Source organism: Diceros bicornis, chromosome 23, assembly GCF_020826845.1.
Source record: "Diceros bicornis minor isolate mBicDic1 chromosome 23, mDicBic1.mat.cur, whole genome shotgun sequence".
In the NCBI taxonomy this organism is placed as follows: domain Eukaryota; kingdom Metazoa; phylum Chordata; class Mammalia; order Perissodactyla; family Rhinocerotidae; genus Diceros; species Diceros bicornis.
In genome coordinates, this window is record NC_080762.1 from 27150050 (window position 1) to 27168687 (window position 18638).

Below are 18638 nucleotides of genomic sequence, written 5' to 3' on the forward strand. Positions count from 1 at the left end.
ACTCTACTTTGTTCTTCTTTTTCATGATTGTTTTGGCTATTCTTGGTCCCTTGAAAATCCATATGAGTTTTAGAATCAGCTTGTCGATTTCTACAAAAAAGTCCGCTGAGATTCTGACAAGAATTACCTTGAATCTGTAGATCAATTTATGGAGTATTGCCATCTTAACAATATTAAGTCTTCTGATCTATGGGATCTTTTTCCATTTATTTAGATCTTTAATTTCTTTCAAAAATGTCTTGTAGTTTTTAGAATATAAGTTTTATACTTCCTTTGTTAAATTTATTCCTCAGTATTTTATTCTTTTTAATGCTGTTGTAAATGGTATTGTTTTCTTAATTTCATTTTCACATTGTTTAATCTGAAATACAGTTAACATTTGCATATTGATCTTGTATCCTGCAACCTTGCTGAACTCATTTATTAGTTCCAATAGTATTTTAGTGGATTCTTTAGGATTTTCTGTATACAAGAGATAGTTTTACTTATTCCTTCCCAATCTAGATGCCTTTTCTTTCTTTTTCTTGCCTGGCTGGAACTTCCAGTAAAATGTCTAATAGCAGTGGTGAGAATAAGCCATCTTTGTCTTGCTTCTGATCTTAGGAGGAAAAGCATCCAGTCTTGCACCACTAACTAGGAGGTTAGCTGTAGGTGTTTCATAGATGCCCTTTCTCAGGTTGAGGAACTTCCCTTCTATTCCTAGTGTGTTGAGTGTTTTTTTCAGGAAAAGACGTTGGATTTTGTCAATGCTTTTTCTTCATCCATTGAGATAATTGTGCCATCTTTGTTTTTTTTGTTTTTGTTTTTTGTGAGGAAGATTAGCCCTGAGCTAACATCCATTGCCAATCCTCCTCTTTTTGCTGAGAAAGATTGTCCCTGGGCTAACATCCGTGCCCATCTTCCTCTACTTCACATGTGGGGTGCCTGCCACAGCATGGCTTGATAAGCGGTGTGTAGGTCCACGCCTGGGATCCAAACCTGAGAACTCTGGGCTGCCGAAGAGGAGCTCGTGGACTTAATTACTATGCCACCAGGCCGGCCCCACCATCTTTGTTTTTTATTCTATCAATATGGTGTGTTACGTTAATTGATTTTGTAATATTAAACCAAAGTTGCATTCCTGGGATAAATCCTACTTGGTCATGGTGTATAAGTCATGTTATATGTTATCGGATTCAGTTTGCTAGTATTTTGTTGAGTATTTTTGCATCCATATGCATAAGAGCTATTAATGTATAGTTTCCTATTCTTGCGATGTTTTTGTCTAGTTTTGGTATCAGGGTAGTAGTGGCCTCGTAGAATGAGTTGGGAAGGATTTCCTCCTTGTATCAGGCTGCTTGGCTGCCATAACAGAATACCACAGGCCAGGGGGCTTAAACAACAGAAATTTTTCTCACAGTTCTGGAGGCTAGAAGTATAAGATCAAGGTGCTATCAGGGTTGGTTTCTGGTGAGACCTCTCTTCCTGGCTTATGGACAGGCACATGGCCTCTTCTCTGCGCATGTGCGTGTAGAGAGAGCAAAACCTCTCTTGTGTCTCTTCCTCTTCTTGTCAGTACTATCTTCGTAACAAGTCCTATCAGGTTACCTTCCTACCCTCATTTAACATTTATTACCTCTTTTTTTTTTTTTTCTGAGGAAGATCAGCCCTGAGCTAACATCCATGCTAATCCTCCTCTTTTTGCTGAGGAAGACCGGCTCTGAGCTAAAATCTATTGCCAATCCTCCTCCTTTTTTTTCCCCCCAAAGCCCCAGTAGATAGTTGTATGTCATAGCTGCACATCCTTCTAGTTGCTGTATGTGGGACGCCGCCTCAGCATGGCCGGAGAAGCGATGCGTCGGTGCGCACCCAGGATCCGAACCCGGCCCGCCAGTAGCGGAGTGCGCGCACTTAACCGCTAAGCCACGGGGCCGGCCCTATTACCTCTTTATAGACCGTATCTCCAAATATAGTCACACTGGTGGTTAGGGCTTCAACATATGAATTCTGGGGGACACAATTCAGTCCATAATACTTCTCTTCTATTTTTTGGAAGAGTTTGAAGAATTGATTTTAATTTTTCTTTAAATGCTCGGTAGAATTCACTCATGAAGCAATCTGGCCCTGAGATTTCTTTTTGAGTAGTTTTTTTGATTATTAATTCATTTTCTTTACTTGTTATAAGTCTACTCAGATTGTCTGTTTCTTTCTGAGTCAGTTTTGGTAGTTTGTACATTTCCTCTAAGTTGCCTAATTTATTGGCATATGATTGTTCATAGTATTCATTAATAATCCTATTTTTTTTTTTCCTGATAATTTGAGTCGTCTCTTTTCTTTCTTGGCCAATCTAGCTAAAAGTTTGTCAATTTTGTTGATCTTTTCAAAGAACCAGCTTTTGGTTTCACTGATTTTCTCTATTTTTTTTAGTCCCCATTTAATTAACTTCTGCTCTAACCCTTAGTATTTCCTTTCTTTTGCTTGCTTTAAGTTTAGTTTGCTCTTTTCACCCCAGTGTCTTAAAGTGCAAGATTAGGTTATTAATTTGAGATCTTTCTTCTTTTTAAATGTAAGTATTTATAGCTATAAATTTTGTTCTAAGCACTGCCTTAGCTATATCCCATTTGCGATGGTTTTTATTTCCAGGCAAGCTCCATATGCATCCCCGTCTGTGAGAAGACCTGCTAGCTCCTCTAAGAAAATCAAATCTTAATCTTTCAATATCTATATTATGGGAGGAATCCATACATAAAGAAAATATCTGGATCTTGTGGCCCCAAATGTGTTTTCCTATTGCCAACCATGGAGGATCTATTGGTTTTCGTTACTCTAGTACGTCTTCTTTGGGGATGTCAAGATCTGTTTTGATCATGTCTAGTATATAGATGATTATTGATGAGGGTAGGCAGATATGATCTTGTCTGGAGTGGGAGGGACTGAAGACAAGGAATTACTAGAATATTTTCCCTCTTCTTTCTATCCCCATAATTCCTCTAGACTTTGTCTTTAAAAATAAAACAAAACAAACACCCCATACCATTTGGCCACAGATATAGCTTACAGGCAGAGTTCAATAGGCTGTAGGATTGAGCTTTAAAAGTGTATAAAGTCCTGATTTACTTGTGGGGGTTGGGGGAGGGAGCTGATGATGAGGTTGGCTGACTCTATATGTCCTCTATTCCCCCTACAGTTTAGATTGGCTCTTTCTCTCTCACCTGCAGGGTTTGGGGAGGATCCTGGGACTGTCCCAATCAGCATTTGTGTCCCCACTTTGTTAGCTTTGCTGGAAGGTTAGTGCCCTCATGGGTATTGAGACTAAAAGTGTGGGGAGGAAGCACCACCACACCTGTGTCACCAACCCGGGTCAAAGTTGTTTCTCCTAACTCTGGGCCATTGGGACTCCTGCTGGATCTCTCCCAGGAATCCCGGGCCAGGTGAGAGAGGCAGTGGTGGTGGGCAAGAGAAGAGAGAGCAGGGAGATTCAGACAAGCTGGCAGAGACTGCCGAAGGGGCACAGCCATGGAGGGAGAAAGACCTTTGCTTGAATTTTGTTTCCAAGTCATCAATAACCAAGACAATCACTTTTCCTCTGAACACAGAGGAGCTCATCTCCCAATCCCTACTATAATATTCTTCGTTGGTGGGGCAGGTGTCTCAATCTGCTGAGAAGCGAGCTATTTGGGATTATTCCGTGGGGTCCATTCCTCCTCATTATCTCAGATAGTGGCACCTGTGCTGCTGGGGAAATGTTTGCCAAGACTGAGCACCAAGGTGGCCTCTTGAACTGTTCACTGATCTCTGCTTCTCTGCCCTGCCTTCTTGCTTAGCAAAAGCAGTCACCACTGACGAGTGCCTGGTGAACCCTGTGAGCATGAACCGCTACAGTGTGGACCCCTCCACCTCCGCCTTTAGCCACAGAGGCTCGTTGCCCACCTCCTCCTCGCTGTACTGCAAGAGGCAGAACTCTGGAGACAGCCACCTTGGGGGAGGCCTGGCCACCAACACCAGTGGTCCCCGCACCAGCCCCATGTCCTCTGGAGGCCCCTCAGCACCTGGGCTGAGGTCCCCAGTCTCCAGCCCTAAGAGAAACGGGAACTCTCTAGAAGGAAACCGATGTGGTAATGTAATTCATGTGCTGACTTCCCCATGACTTAACCTCCCCTGCCCTTGCCCTGGAACCACCGCATGTGGTGGTGGTGGGGTGGGGGGGCTGTGGCTGTTAAAACATGGGAACACGGGGAAATTAGAAGTTTCCACAAGTCCCTTCATGGATTTTTGTTGTTCTTGAAGGCAGCTGACTTCAATTTTTGACCATAAGCAAAGGAAATGGTGAATTAGAGTAGGCTAGGCTGCAGGAATAAGTAGACTCCAAAACGTATAGTGGCTCAAATACAACAGGAGTTTATTTTTTGTTCAAGAGTCAAGGTGGGTGTTCCTAGTTGGTAGGTGAGTCCCAATTCAGGAACCCAGGCTCTGTCCATTTTGTGGCTCTGCTATCCCCTACAGCCTCCGTGCCCCACTCATCTAGTGGGTGGAAAGGGAGAGAGCAAGTGGAGAAGGCATGTGCACTGCCCTGCAGCTGCAAGTGATGCCCACCACATCCACTCCCATTTCATCGGCAAGAGCTGGCCAGTTTGCCATACTTAACTCTAGGGGAATCTGAGAGGTGTAGACCAGCTCTGTGCCAGGCAAAAGAAGAACCAGATGTTGGTGAAGAGTTTTCTTTTGCAGAGGGGGTGACACTCGCAGGATTCGAATACATAGGCGGCACCAGAGTTAAGCAAAATTCCCACAATGCTGCTTGTAATGCTACTTCTGTCTCACCCATTAAAGATTGCTTGTGGGATGCAATGTGTGAAAGTGATGTCATTCTAGGGATGGCTTGGCATCCATTCTGATTTATGTTTTTTCAAAAAATCATTTTCAAGCTTCAATATTTCGTTAATAGAGGCTGTAGAGCATGGAGGATAATCACACGGACGTGGAACCAGATTGCCTGGGCTGGGATCCTGGATCTGCCACTTCCTGACTGTGTGACCTTTTGAAAACCTGAACTTCTCTGTGTCTCAGTTTCCTCACCTGTAAAATTGAAGTAATAACAATAGCATTGATCTCGTAGGTTTGTTGGGATGATTAGATAAGTTTGTATGTGTATTTAGTACAAGGCCTAGGACACAGTAAGAGCTCATTAGTGTTAGTAGTCACAGGTCACATGAACACACCCCTCAACAGATCACAGTCCATCAACTCTGCACTCAAAAGCTGCTGAAGAAAGGAGGGCCCAGGCCAAGGAGTCAGAGAGTCTGCATCCTGCCCCTCTAGAGCCTGCCAGTGGGCTGGCTGTCTTCTTTGGCAAGCCACATGTCTGTTCTGAGCCTCAGATCTCTCCACCAGTAGCCCTGACAAGCTGCAGCGATGAGCTAGTATGTATGATCCAAGATCCTGCACAGGCTCCCCTCAAAGAGCCTCACCCATCCCAGACGAGCCTCTGCTGGCCGAGAATGGAGAGGCGAGCGGGGGCTCCTTGAGGGGCAGGCAGTTCTGAGGGGTAGGGTACAGATTCCCTCAGCCGTGGAGGCTATTGCCAAGTGTAGAGGTGCCCTCAGACCACTCCCAACACTGTCACACAGAGCCGTCGGCCAGGCAGAATATTTGAGTGGGCAGAGCCCATTTTCCAGAGAGGAGACACATTGTTCCATCTGATTTCTAAGAACAAGAGAAGGGAACAAGATCTGGCGTAAGCCAGCATCTTAAAGTGATTGAGAGGCAGCATTTATTTCCTAGGTTTATCCCCAGAGTTAGTGTAATTTCTGGCATACAGTAGGTGTTCAATAAACATTCGTTATCTCTTCACCCCCCACAGTGCCCAATGTCCTCATGTTGCCCCTGGTTGTCAAAACCCTCATCCTGGTCTCCCTCTGCCCTTTACATGTCTCTTTCTTGCCACCTCTTCTCCTTGACCCAATTCCCATTTGCTCACAGTGGTGCTCACAGGACACCACACTGATGGAATTGACTCATAATCCTAACAGTGTTGCTACTTTTTAAAAAGGAGACATTTACTCACTCTCCCATTCCAGTTGGTGAAATCTCAGGTCCTGTGTCTTCAGTGTAAGGTTTCAAGCAGTAAGAGAAAGGCACAATTTGGATGGAAAGAACTTCTATCACTCACTGAAGAACTGTCTGTCCCATTCCATGCCATCTGGTGCCCCTGGATGAGGGGAATCCAGGACCTTCAAAGGAGTCTCAAGGTCGCTCTCCTCCCCCAGTCCCTTCCTGCCTCTTTCCAGTGGAACCCTGAGATGTTCTCCCATCCTAGATTCAGCAACCCTCCTCTCCTTCATTTTCATCTCCACCCCAGCCCTTTGTTCTCCTAAAATTAGACCCTGATCAGCTGTCTGAGTTATCTGCCCGAGGGGAAGCCCAGACCCTCACTGGGAACCAGCTCCGAGAAAGCCCTCTCTGTCGGAGCCCTGGTTGCACCCCAGAAGAGCCCCACTAGCTGAGGACTTCTGCCTCTCAGGATCTCAGGTGAGATCAGAGAAATGGAGCCCACCAGTGCCTGCTGCCTTCCACTTCAAGCAAACCACTAACTGTATCCTGAATATTGATTATGTCTTTACAAATTAGAAATATTAGTGAGAACTTTGCTTGATACTCTGAGTTATTCATAATCAGCAGGACGCCACAGGGCTGTGGGATGTTCAAAATCACACAGCCACTCAGCCTCCTTGGAGTAAGGTTGCTGCAGGATGTAACAGTTGAAGCTCATTGTTGAGCCTTTGTGATACACTGAAGAAAAATGAAGTTATTCACCCTTCATAGGTACATTAACTCTTTTTTTTTATTTAGGTGATATTGGCTTGTAACATTGTGTAAATTTCAGGTGTACATTGCATCTTTAATGCCCCAAATATTCCTTTTAACCAGTGCCTTCTTCAGGGTGCTCAGTGGAACCACAGATACCAGAAAGAGCTAGCCAGCCATGCATATTCTCAGCATCAAGATGGGGAAAGGGGGTGGGGAGAATAAGGGGACAGAGGGCAGTGCCAGCATCTCTAAAAGAGATTTCCACTTCTGCTTACATCTCATTGGCAAGAATTTAGTCACATGGCCACTAGCTGCAAGGGAAGCTGGGAATTGTGGTTTCAATTCTAAGTGCCCATGATCCCAGCTGGAAATCAGGAATTCTGTTACAAAGGAAGAAGTGGACAAAAGATACTGGGTACGCCTCTGGAAGTCTCAGCCACCCCTCCGGATTAGAAATGTTTGTTCCCTCCTGTTTCCTCCTGTGGCACTTTGTTTCCTCATTTCTAGTACTTTCTCTCCCTGTCCCAGGGTAGGAACCACACTCTCAGCTTTGTGAGACCTCTCGCTCATGTTTGAATCCTCCCCAGCCCCAGAAAAGGGGCTTGTTTGTTTGAGGCATATACTAAATAGCTACTTATTAAGCACCTACTATGGGCCAGGAACTTTCCATACATTATTTATGACTTATTATAAGTTATACTTTATAATTTATTATTATAGTAGGTATTATTATATCCAATTTACAGATAAAGAAAGTGAAGATCAAGAGAAGGTCAGTCAAGTGTTGGTCCAGGATTTGACTTCAATTGGCTCCAAAGTGTGTGTCTTTCAAAACTGCCCCAGGGATTTTCAAACTATGCTCATTGGGCTTGGGGGAGGTCCCTCTGAAGTTCTAGGGGACGAGGAAGAGGGGATGGGAGCAGACAGGACTCCAACACCCTGCTCTCTTTAACCAGGGCCTCTTCACATTTTTAAGTTGGGGTTCTATGTATGCTTTATTGAACAAAGTTTGCACAGTTGAATGCATTTGGAAATCATGGAGATAAACCATGCTGGATTGAGTGGCAGTATATTAAAGTAGGAGAGAAAATCACTGGCCTCCTTAGCCATTTGTCACCAGGCTGCCAGTCAGAGTGCCTGCTATGGGCCATCTGGAGGGCTATTAAGTTTTCCCTCTGCCCAAAGAACTGCTTGGTATTGCTCTGAAATTGCATCCCAAGTGAAAGCAGTTGGTATTAAGAAACCATTCCTCTTTAAGAGGGTTTCACCCAAGTCATAAACCCTGGAAGGGACATAGAGATGGATTTTCCCCCATGGTGCTAATCAAAATGGTTTAAAACCACAGAAGCCAGAAAGCTGCATGAGGCTGCAGGCAGGAGGGTATGTGTCGGTGACATGGCAAACTTCTCAGCCTTCTCTCTCTCGTGTGAATACTTACCCTGGCCTCCTGCTGTCTTGATATATCGTACCTATCACCTCCGCCAGTGCACTCTGAAGGGATGTATTCACAGGACACATTTCTCTGTTTTTTGCTGATACTCAGGTGAAAATTTGAGAGCTCTTCCCTGTCTCTCATTCAAGATATAATCACCAAGAGTTATAAATAGGTTTTGGATAACAAACTTTCCTGATTTTTGCATTTAATAGGACGTGCTGTAGAATTCCCAACCACAACTAGGTCCAAGCTTCAGAATCAAAAAACAAAGTAAATCTGACGTTGTGATTACCACCCAAATGCTTCCCATGGGTTGGAGTTTGCTTCCATAGCATATGGTATTGGGTGATGGATAGAGACAATTTAGCCAGAAAAGGAAAAATGGGGACTGTGCTCTATGTGGCGGGGGCGTGGAATGACCAAAGGTGTGGTAAGGGTTTATTTATTCTAAGAAAAGAGTTTGTGCAGGGACACTGAGGGAAATCACACTGGGAGATTTGGGGTCTATGTCAAGCAGATTGGGCTTTGGAAACCAGACATTTCCAAACAGGGAAGGGAGTTGATGGCCACAAGATTTAGGAAGACGAATCTATTGGCCGTTATGGAATGACATAGAATAATAAGAAGAATAGCAACTACCTTTTGATTAATTCTTACTGTTTAATGTTTCACATTATCCCATTTAATCCTCACAACATGGTAGGTGTTTGACAGGTGAGGCAACTAAGACTCAGAGAGATGTTGGTCACTCCTTGCTAGCAGATACCTATTGAGCACAATATGGCAGGGGCTCTTCTCAGGTCTAAGGATGGAGCTATGAACAAGACAGATGTGGGCACTATTCTCTGATAGTGTGCAATTCCAGAGAGACAAACATTAACAATATTGCACAAACTTAGTTACAACTGTGACTGTCACTATAAAGGAAAAGAATGGATGCTGTGAGAGAATCAGATAGGGAGGGAGTCACTGAGCCTACTCTGGGGAGTTCAGGAAAGGCTTCCCAGAGAAGTGACAGTGGAGCTGGCTGGAAGGGGCAGCAGGAGTGGGCCGGGCAGGGGCAGTGGGGAGCATGGGTGGCTGGAGGCTTCCTGGCAGAGGTCAAATTGCTTGTCCAGAGGTCACAGTGTCTGTGGTGGCAGAGAAGGAATCCAGTGCAGCTTGGCTTCAATTCAAGCCTGTGGTCTCTCCTTGTTTCTAGAGGCATCCTTTCTTCTGATACAAGCATTTCAGCCGGTCTTGAAGGAATAAAAGAAAAACCTGATTAAAAACACACTGTTTCAAACTACCTGATGTTGCCCAGATTGTGGGCTGGCCTGGGGACCTCATACATTCTGCATGGCCTTGTTTCTAGGAAGGATACATTCTGTGAGGACCAGGTCACTAGAAGGAGTTGAGAACAGATCTACACTCCCCTTGCCTTCACGCCCCTCCCCTCCCAACCCAGCTCCAGCTACCAGAGAGGCTGAGAGGGCAAAGGGACCTATAGTCAGCCTGAGGAAGGACACCAAGGGGTCACTTTTTGGAGACTGATGGGCTTCCCTTCTTATCAGCCTCCAGCCCAAAGCCACATATTCACTTGAATCTTGCAATACTCTTGAGAAACAAGATGAAGAAACTGAGGCCCAAAGAGAATGATCAGGGCCAGGAAGGGGCTAGAAGCCTGGCCATTGGCTCTTCATTCAGTGTGCTTTGCACATGGACACAGCGATGATGGGACAGCCTGTGGTATGAAGGGACTATACACCATCATAGGAGGGAGGGACCTTAGAGACCCTTCCCAACTCCCTTATATCACACCTGAGAAGTACAGGGATGCTCACATAGCTGGTGGGTGATAGAGATTTCTGACTCCCAGCTCATTGCTCATCCATTCTTCTACATGACTCTACTGTTAGCTAAAAAGTTTTCTCTGACTTATGAATGAGCAAAGGAAGTTATCTATGTGCTTGTGGGTATGTGTGAGAGAGAGAGAGGGAGAGACTCACAGACAGCAGTACAAGTACCTGTGCTGTGAAAATGTCCTGGATTGCCTTAAACACTGATTCATAGTCATACTATTCTTGGTGAACGTGAGTTCAGCTTTAGAAACAACAACAACTTTCTTTAATTACAGATACATTCACAGCTGGGTTTCACTTTTCACAAGTCTCCAGCAGCCACAGTGAACAGACACAACCATACACAAAGTTCTCTGTGCTGGAGAATGTTGCCTTCCCACAAAGGCATTTGGCCAGCGCTTTGCATGCTCTGTTCCTTCAGGAGCAAGATTTTTTCACATCCATCATGTCTTACCGCTGTCCAATCACATCTGCTGGCCTGGCAGTGTCAGGGGGGACCCATCTGTCTTCCTGACACCTTCACAGCGGGTGGGTGGGGCTAGTGTATTTATTATCTTTGTGAGCACAGACCACTGCAAAAGCTTTACAAACCTGCCGCTGGAAAGTTCCATTTCTAGAGAGAGTTTATGTGCTTTGGATCTTGAGCAACTACGGAGGTGTGGCAGGCTTCCTGCTGCTCTCTGTCTTGTATGACTAAAAGGTCTCCTCGGAGAGGCTCCTGAGCCGGGCCTGGCTGCTGTAGTTCCATCCTGGGAAAGTGAAAAATGCCCCCGGCAAGCACCAGGTGTCAGGAGCGAGGCCAGGAGCGAGGCCACTTTCCCGGCTGGGCTGTCTCCCTCCACAGCCATCACCTGGAGAGCCTCCTCCATAAACACACGCCAGCCCCCTTGCTCAACCCAACGTTGCGGCCGATGGGAAAGTACTTCCTTGACCTTGCTGGAAGGAACTTAGGCTCTCGTGGATGGTGCTGTGAATTGGCCTGGTAGTTTTCCTTCCCATCAAATACAGGAAATTAGATGTGACCTCTGCTCTGATCACTCCAAAATCGTTCCTGGCACCAAAGACTTTCAGCCTTTGGAATGAGAGCATCTATTATCACCCTGATTAACGCCGAAGCTCCGATGGGGCGGAATCCAAAGGCGAACCTGATTGCCGTGATTCCTCGTCCCCATGTCGAGAGCAGATGTCTTCAAATGCAGTGAAATCACCTCTAATAAGCGTGCATCAGCATTCAGATGGCCCTGGGGTGAATTAACGGTTTCCCGGCAAAATGCCCTGTGCCAAACCACCTCAGGGGACCCCTCCAAGTCCAATGAGGAAAAGGCAGGGAAAATCGCAAAGTAAATCTGATTCTCAACCAAACCATTCTGTATTTAGGACAGACTCGGAAACGTGATGCTGTGCTTTTCTCAGCACTAATGGAGAACTGTGCACTTCTCAAGCACATTAAAAAGAAGAAAACAGAGACAGCAGAAAACCGCTGCACCCTGAGATTAAAGAAGGGAAATGGAAGTGACGGCTTCTCAACTTCTAATTCAGAATTATTCTACAGGAAGCTGCTTCATTGTTCAGAGCCTTGACTTTTTCTGGCCCGAAAATAGGATTAAGGATTACCCACACATAACTTATTTATACTGTTTCTGCAAAGTATATTGATTCATTTAACCTTTGTCAAACCCATATTTATAAATATATTTACTTAGAGCCATGGAGGAGCCAATGATTATAAACCTTGTAATGAGAGGATCCCATTTTTCACCAAACACTTTGCCCAGGACCCTGTACAAAGAGATGCTCACTAGATGTTTATGGAATGGATGGGGGAAAGACGAAAAAGATCATCGTGAGTCCTGTCTGACTCCCGGCGGCCCTGTGTACAGCAGAGCGGAACCCTGACCCGGTCTTTTTGCACCATCTTCTCACCTTCCTGGCATATCAGACACTGCTCCACTGCTATTTATAAAATCCTCAAGAAATTAAAATCTAACTGGAGGTTGCAGACAAGTACACGCACAATTGTAACACAAGGCAGAATGTGGAAAGCATCTTAAGAGAAGAACAAACAAAGATTTGGGGGTTAAAGGTAGAGGAAGGTGACATCCAGATTGCAGGACACAGAAATGCTGCCTGGGAAGGAGTCTACCTGGGCTTTGATGGCTGGTGGAACTTCTGTGGAAAGGAGGGAGGGTAAACGCCTTCTAGAGAGAAGCAGCTAAAGGTGGAGAGCCAGCCCTGGCAGTCCACGGGTTAAGATTTGGTGCTCTCATCACCATGGCCCGGGTTCATTTCCCAGTCAAGGAACCACATCACCGTCTGTTGGTTGTCATACTGTGGAGGCTGCTTGTTGCTGTGATGCTGAAAGCTATGCCGCTGGTATTTCAAATACCAGGAGGGTCACCCACGGTGGACAGGTTTCAGCAGAGCTTCCAGACTAAGACAGACTAGGAAGAAAGACCTGGCCACCCGCTTCCAAAAAATGGGCTGTGAAATCCCATGAATAGCAGCGGAGCATTGCTGACATAGCACTGGAAGGTGCGAGACTGGTGCAGAAAGACCGCGTCGGGGTTCTGCTCTGCTGTGCATAGGGTCACTAGGAGTTGGAATGGACTCGATGGCACTAAAGGTGAAGAAGGGACGCTGGGAAACATCCAGGTCACAACCAGTGTGCCCAGATGGGGGTGTGCAAGAGGGCAGGGGAGGCAGACAGGGCACCGGGCGCCTCCTTCCCTCTGTGGAGCACCTGATGCAGGTCAGCCATAGGGCCAGGCCCGTTTCTGTCCTCGCGCCTGCCTTCCGGGCAGAGAGCATTGCCATTTTACAGCTCATGGGGCGAGTCGTGGTCAAATCACTAGCAAAGGGCAGCCCTAGGATTTGCCCCTACTTCTCTCTGACACCGAAGCTCTTCGCCTCCACCTGGGAAGGAAAGATATTATTGAGACCAAAGAGAGCCCTTGACATTGAGCTATGGACTCAGTGCATAGGCAGGGGGCATCCACAAGTGGCACGGACAGAGCTGGGTCCAGGGAGAGCATGAGGCAGTGGCAGTTTTGCTCTAGAAGGAAAAGAGCCCAGGCAGAGATACTCATTAGAAAACCATTGCAGGGGTTTGAGTAAAAGGTTCTCGGATTGGAGCAGCAGGGCTGGAAGGGAGGAGACCAGTGTGAGAGGCATCCGTCCAAGAGCGTCAGAATAATTAAATGTGGGGAGCAAATGAGGGGCAGGAGGTAGAGATATTACGGAGGTTTCAGAAACATGAGAGATAGGAGGAGAAGCTGATTCTGGGGAAAGAGGGTGAGTTCGTTTGGGACATACAAAACAGTCAACCCCTAAATATTGCCAGGCATCTGATTCATTACTCTCTTCCTCCTTCACTTGTCCTGTTTCAATCTGCCCTGTGGGAAATGCATTTATGCAACACTGCAACTCGTGCACCAATCATTTATCAAGGATCAGCTATGGATCAGGCAGAGGATTAGGCCCTCTGCTCTCCAGGATTTCCCAGTCTAGCGGGGCGGATTGGAGTACATACTCTGACAGACCAGGCGGCCATGGAGGCACTCAGTATGTACCTCAGGTGGTGAGTGAGACAAGGTCTTCTTTCCGCACATGAGGAGCAGGGGATGGACCCCTCGCAGACTGGGGTTCCGAGGATGAGGCATCAGAGACTCAGAACGAGGACCAAAATGCACCTCAATTCTGCTGCGTCTTTATTGTCTCAGTGTAACGCCACTGGAGGACCTGAAGTCCTCCAGAGAGGACCTGAAGTCATTTTGGCCTCACAGAACTACAGAGGCCCATTTGGACATTCACCTCAGCAAGCTTTCTCTGGTCACCAAGTACCCAGTTACGGGAGGCCCATGGCCCATTCAGATAGAACTGAGCAGGAGGGGCCTTTAAAACTCTAGCATGAATCAGAATTTCAGGTGTTGAAGGAAATCGATTTTCTAATGTTCTTTTCCCTGGGAGAGCAGAGAACTTTTGCATACATGGAGAGGGTCTGCCTCCAGGAGTGGCCTCCCCGTGCTCCAGGCTCCTGACGAGAGCAGCCACTCACAGGCTTTCTCTGTCACAGGAGGTCACTCAGGCCACTGCCTTGGACTCGAGGGCCAGGGGGGAGCAGGCAGCACGAGGTAGGCGCTGAGGTCCTCGTCCTGGTGTCTAATGGTCTCCTTCTCTATGCCCACCCGTCCAGCCTCAAGCCCTTCTCCAGATGGGCAGGACGCCAGGCGGCCAAGGAGCAGGAACCCCTCCACCTGGACCGTGGAGGACGTGGTCTGGTTCGTGAAAGACGCCGACCCGCAGGCTCTGGGGCCTCATGTGGAGCTCTTCAGAAAGCATGTATGCGCATGGTGGGCTTGGCCTGGGAGGGGAGAAGCACATAGGGGGAGGTATGGAAGGAGGGAGCTGCAGGCTGCGGAGGTGGGGTGGGGGTCTGAACTAAGCCCTGGGGGCACACTCGAGGAAGACCAGACGGAACCACAGGCTTCTCAGAGCAGAACAACCACTTAGTTTTGTTTTTAGGGGATATTTGTCCCATCAGTTCCCTCGTTTTGGCCTTTATCAGGAGTACCTGTTTTCCTGGCCATCTGTCTGTCTGTCCGTGCGTTCAACAAACATTTACAGCACACCCACAATATGCCTGACAGACTGTAATAGTGCCTGTTTCTAAGCCACATTGAAGCTTAAATGAGAAAATACATATGAAGTGTTTGGCTCGGGGCCTGGCCCATAGATAGCCTTCAGTTAGCAGGTATTCTTATAATTATTTAGGAGATTCTGCAATATATAAGGATGGTAAATGAAAAAAAAAAAAAAGGTAAGAATTAATACCTTACCTGCCAAGCTTACCATGTCAGTTTTCTATGGCTGCTATAACCAATTACCACAAACATAGCTTAAAACAACACAAATTTATTATCTTACAGGTCAGTGGGTCAGAATCTGACCAGGGTCTCACTGGGCTGAGATCAAGGTGTCGGCAGGGCTGACTTCCTTCTGGAGTCTCTAGGGAAGAGTTCATTTCCTTGCCTTTTCCGGCATCTTGATCCGCTCTCATTTCTTGGCTCGTATCCCCCATCCTCATCCTTAAAGTGAATAACATCACGCAGAGTCCTTCTCAGGCTGCGAGCTCTTTGGTTCTTCTGATTCTTCTTCCACTTTTAAGGACCCTGCGATTACATGGACCCTTCCCCCCAATAATCCAGGATACTCTCCCTGTTTTAAAGTCAGCTGATTAGCAGCCTTAATTCTATCTGCAACCTTAATTCCTCTTTGCCAGGTAACCTAACATATTCACACGTTTTGGGGATTAGGACATAGACATCTTGGGGGGAACACTATTCTGCCTACCACGGTTACCATTGTTTTTTCCTTCCTGGCTCTTATTTTATTCGGTCATTCTGTCATGGAAATCATAGTCTCAGATCTAGGGAGGATCCTCATCTAACCCGACACTCACATTTTATTAGAGATATATTTGACCTCACCTAACAGTGGGGCCTTGAGAGCAAGGACCACAGCGTGGGTTATGCTAAGACAGATCATCTGGGTGGAGGAGTCTGGCTCTCTTCCAGAGTGGCAGGAGATGGTGGAAGTCCAGGAAGTCCAGGAGGTGGGGTGAAGTGAGAACATTAGGCAATGAGGCCCCTGGAAGGGCCCACGAGTGAGATTCGCCCACTCTGCCATTTTGCCAAGGTAGTGGAGAGTGCGTGACACAGAGCAGGTGCTTCATCAATGCTGGCTGGCTGGATAGATGAGTAAGAAGGGCTGGTGACCCTTGCACAGTTATATGAGTCTTGTAACTGTGCCTCTTCTCCCTATCTGAGCACCCCAAATTTCTACCTTTGTCCCCAGTGAACTGAAAATAGCACCATAGGTGAACAAGGAAACCTAGCCTTCCTAGGTTCATGAATTCCACCTGCATTCTGGAGGGTTACCATTTTCAGACACAAAAGGGAACAATACTAGGACCTCAAGGCATTGGCATTCCCTTCGTAGCTCTTTGTGCTAAACCCTAGGATAGAAGCAGGTGCACTATTTAGTTGTATGCCACCTAGTATTATTGACAGAGCCAAAAGACACCTGAAATCCCTCATAGAGTGTAATTAGCAATTTGATAATCAGCTAAAGGTAGGTGGGCTTACCAAGAAAAGAAACAAGAGATTAGAGTGATGGATGGAAGTCAGGGCCTTAGACCAGCACCTGGAACGGAAAGGTAACCACTAGTTTCAGGGTCTGATGGATGACACTTTGTCTTAGTCAGTTCAGGCTGCTGTAACAAAGTGCCATAGACTGGCTGGCTTATGAACAACAGCAATTTATTTCTCAGTTTTGGAGGCTGGAATTCCGAGATCAGGGTGCCAGCATGTTCTGCTTCTGGTGAGAACCCGCTTCTGGGTTGCAGACTGTCATCTTCTCATTGTATAAGGACACTAATCCCACTCACCGAGGGCTCTACCCTCATGACCTAATGACCTCCCAAAGGCCTCACTTCCAAATACCATCACACTGGGGGGTGGGTTTTCTACATATGAATGTGAGGGGGAGACACAAACATTCAGTCCATTGCACACATCTTGCTCCTTTAGCTCTAGATTGGACAAGGAGATAAAATCATATGTGCGATATTGGGAACATGGCTGGGGTTATGTTTGGGCCCTTCTATCAGGAGAGAGCAGGAATATGAAAGATCCAGTGTATCAAATGACCCCAGGGAGATGATGGGAAGAGGAATACATAGCATTGTTTGCTTTAATTTATTTTTTCAAGAAGATCTTGCCTTGGGACTAAGAGAATATGTATGGTAAATCTATATTTCCTTATCTCATCCCCTGACCACACTTTAACCACAGCCACACTTTGACTGCTCTGACCATCTTCTGGGTTTTCTTTCTTCTGATCTTCTTCCACCAGGAGATTGACGGCAACGCTCTCTTGTTGCTGAAGAGTGACATGATCATGAAATACTTGGGCCTGAAGCTGGGACCTGCGCTGAAACTCTGCTACCATATTGATAAGCTGAAGCAAGCCAAGTTCTGAAGGTTTTGAGAAGATAGAAGCAAAATCCAGATAAGAGATCTCAAGATCATCTTCTGCCTTACCAACATCCAGCCACCATCACAGAATATATTCTCTTCTTAAAAATAACAGCCACAAAGACTTGGTCTTTTTATAAAACTTGTGCATCTTTGCCTTTTAAAAAATTCAACATGGCCCTTTTGAAAGGCTCCTCTGTATTAATGATTTGCCAAAAAATTGCAAAAAAGCCTATTGTTTTTAACATTCCTGATAGGTTGGTTGCTCTTAGAGTGGGTCCTGTTTTTATAATGAGAGAATGGGGAACCGGATGCCATCGCTCAAGGAGAAGGATCTCAAAAGATATGAGAAGGACTTTTGTCTCTGCAGGCTCTGCAGGGACACCCACCACAGCACAACCTGTCTTTAACTCTGACCCGGCGACCTCTCATTGTGAGCCTTGTTTGATTCAGCTCTGGAAGCTGTCTTCTGAGGATAAATGCCTCACATCGCACTATCTGGAAAACTTGAATTCTTTTGCTCTCTGAAAGAGAGGAAAAAAAATCTTTTCTAGTCTTAGTTATCTGAAGTACTATGTTGCCCCACTAGAGGGCAGACTGCTAACGAAATTTCAGGACCCTCACTGCAGTAGCCTGGTAATTCGGTACTCAGTAGATGGGTTAGGGTTTCTGTGAACCAGATCTAGCTTACACAGACATAGGGAATTTATTCCACAGTCAGCACCACAGATTGTAACTTGAGAAGAAACTGTCTTCTAGAAGGTTCTAGTTCGTATCCAATCATTATTGATGACTGAGATGCACAAGCAGCGAAGGCAAGAATTTGGAAGTATATTCTTCCCAGATGGGGCTTTGGAGTTCCTTCCCTTCCAGAGTCCTTACTGAGGTGTTGATGTGTTGGCACGCCGAAGAGTCTTAGTGACATTTAGCCATGAGTGTTTCTTTAAAAAAGAAGAAGAAAAATGTCTCCACTAATCTTTGCAATGGGAGAGTGTTGATTTCTAGTTACATTGCTGGATTATGTAGTTGTATCTGTGGCTACTTTTTCTAGTCCTCAACAAATACACAGACATGCTATTACAAATAGGTTTTCCTTCCTCACTGTGGAGTAATAGAAAAAAATTGATTTTCTACCCCTCTGCAGCTATGTCCAGGGAAGGACGATGAATCTACAATTCACTAGGCAGAAGGGCAATCTTGTCTCCATTCTTCTTTTTATCCTTTTCTTTTCTCTTTCCCTCTCTCCTTTTTTCTTTCTCTCCCACTGATCAGGAAACATATCTTCAAAATGAATTCACCTTTGCCATGGGCATATCCTCTTACTTAAAAAACATCCATTGTGTTGGAGGTGAGGAAATGAATACTAGACTTTGCGATCTCTGGGAGGATGAGGATCAAAGAAAACTCAGGGCCTCCCTTGGCCCAAATGCAAATTAGAAAATGCACACCTTCCTCCCAGATGCAGCCTCAGCAGGGGTCTCTCAGGTGAGTGGAGCAGGGTGGGACTTTAGCCCCATCACCCCTCAACCAGGTACCCTTGTG

At 46.1% G+C, this 18638-nt stretch overlaps 1 protein-coding gene across 2 annotated transcripts in view; it reads left to right on the forward strand.

Annotated features, from left to right (window-relative positions):
• The window catches only part of SCML4 (Scm polycomb group protein like 4), a 62115-nt gene extending 43945 nt beyond the window's left edge, over nucleotides 1–18170 (forward strand). For both annotated transcript variants that reach the window (XM_058566518.1, XM_058566517.1), the window contains 3 exons: nucleotides 3804–4094; nucleotides 14255–14400; nucleotides 16975–18170. In XM_058566518.1, the coding sequence (XP_058422501.1) occupies nucleotides 3804–4094; nucleotides 14255–14400; nucleotides 16975–17100 (563 nt within the window). In that variant the 3' untranslated portion in view covers nucleotides 17101–18170. The remainder of the gene's footprint in view (nucleotides 1–3803; nucleotides 4095–14254; nucleotides 14401–16974) is intronic.
• Nucleotides 18171–18638: the final 468 nt, after the last annotated feature.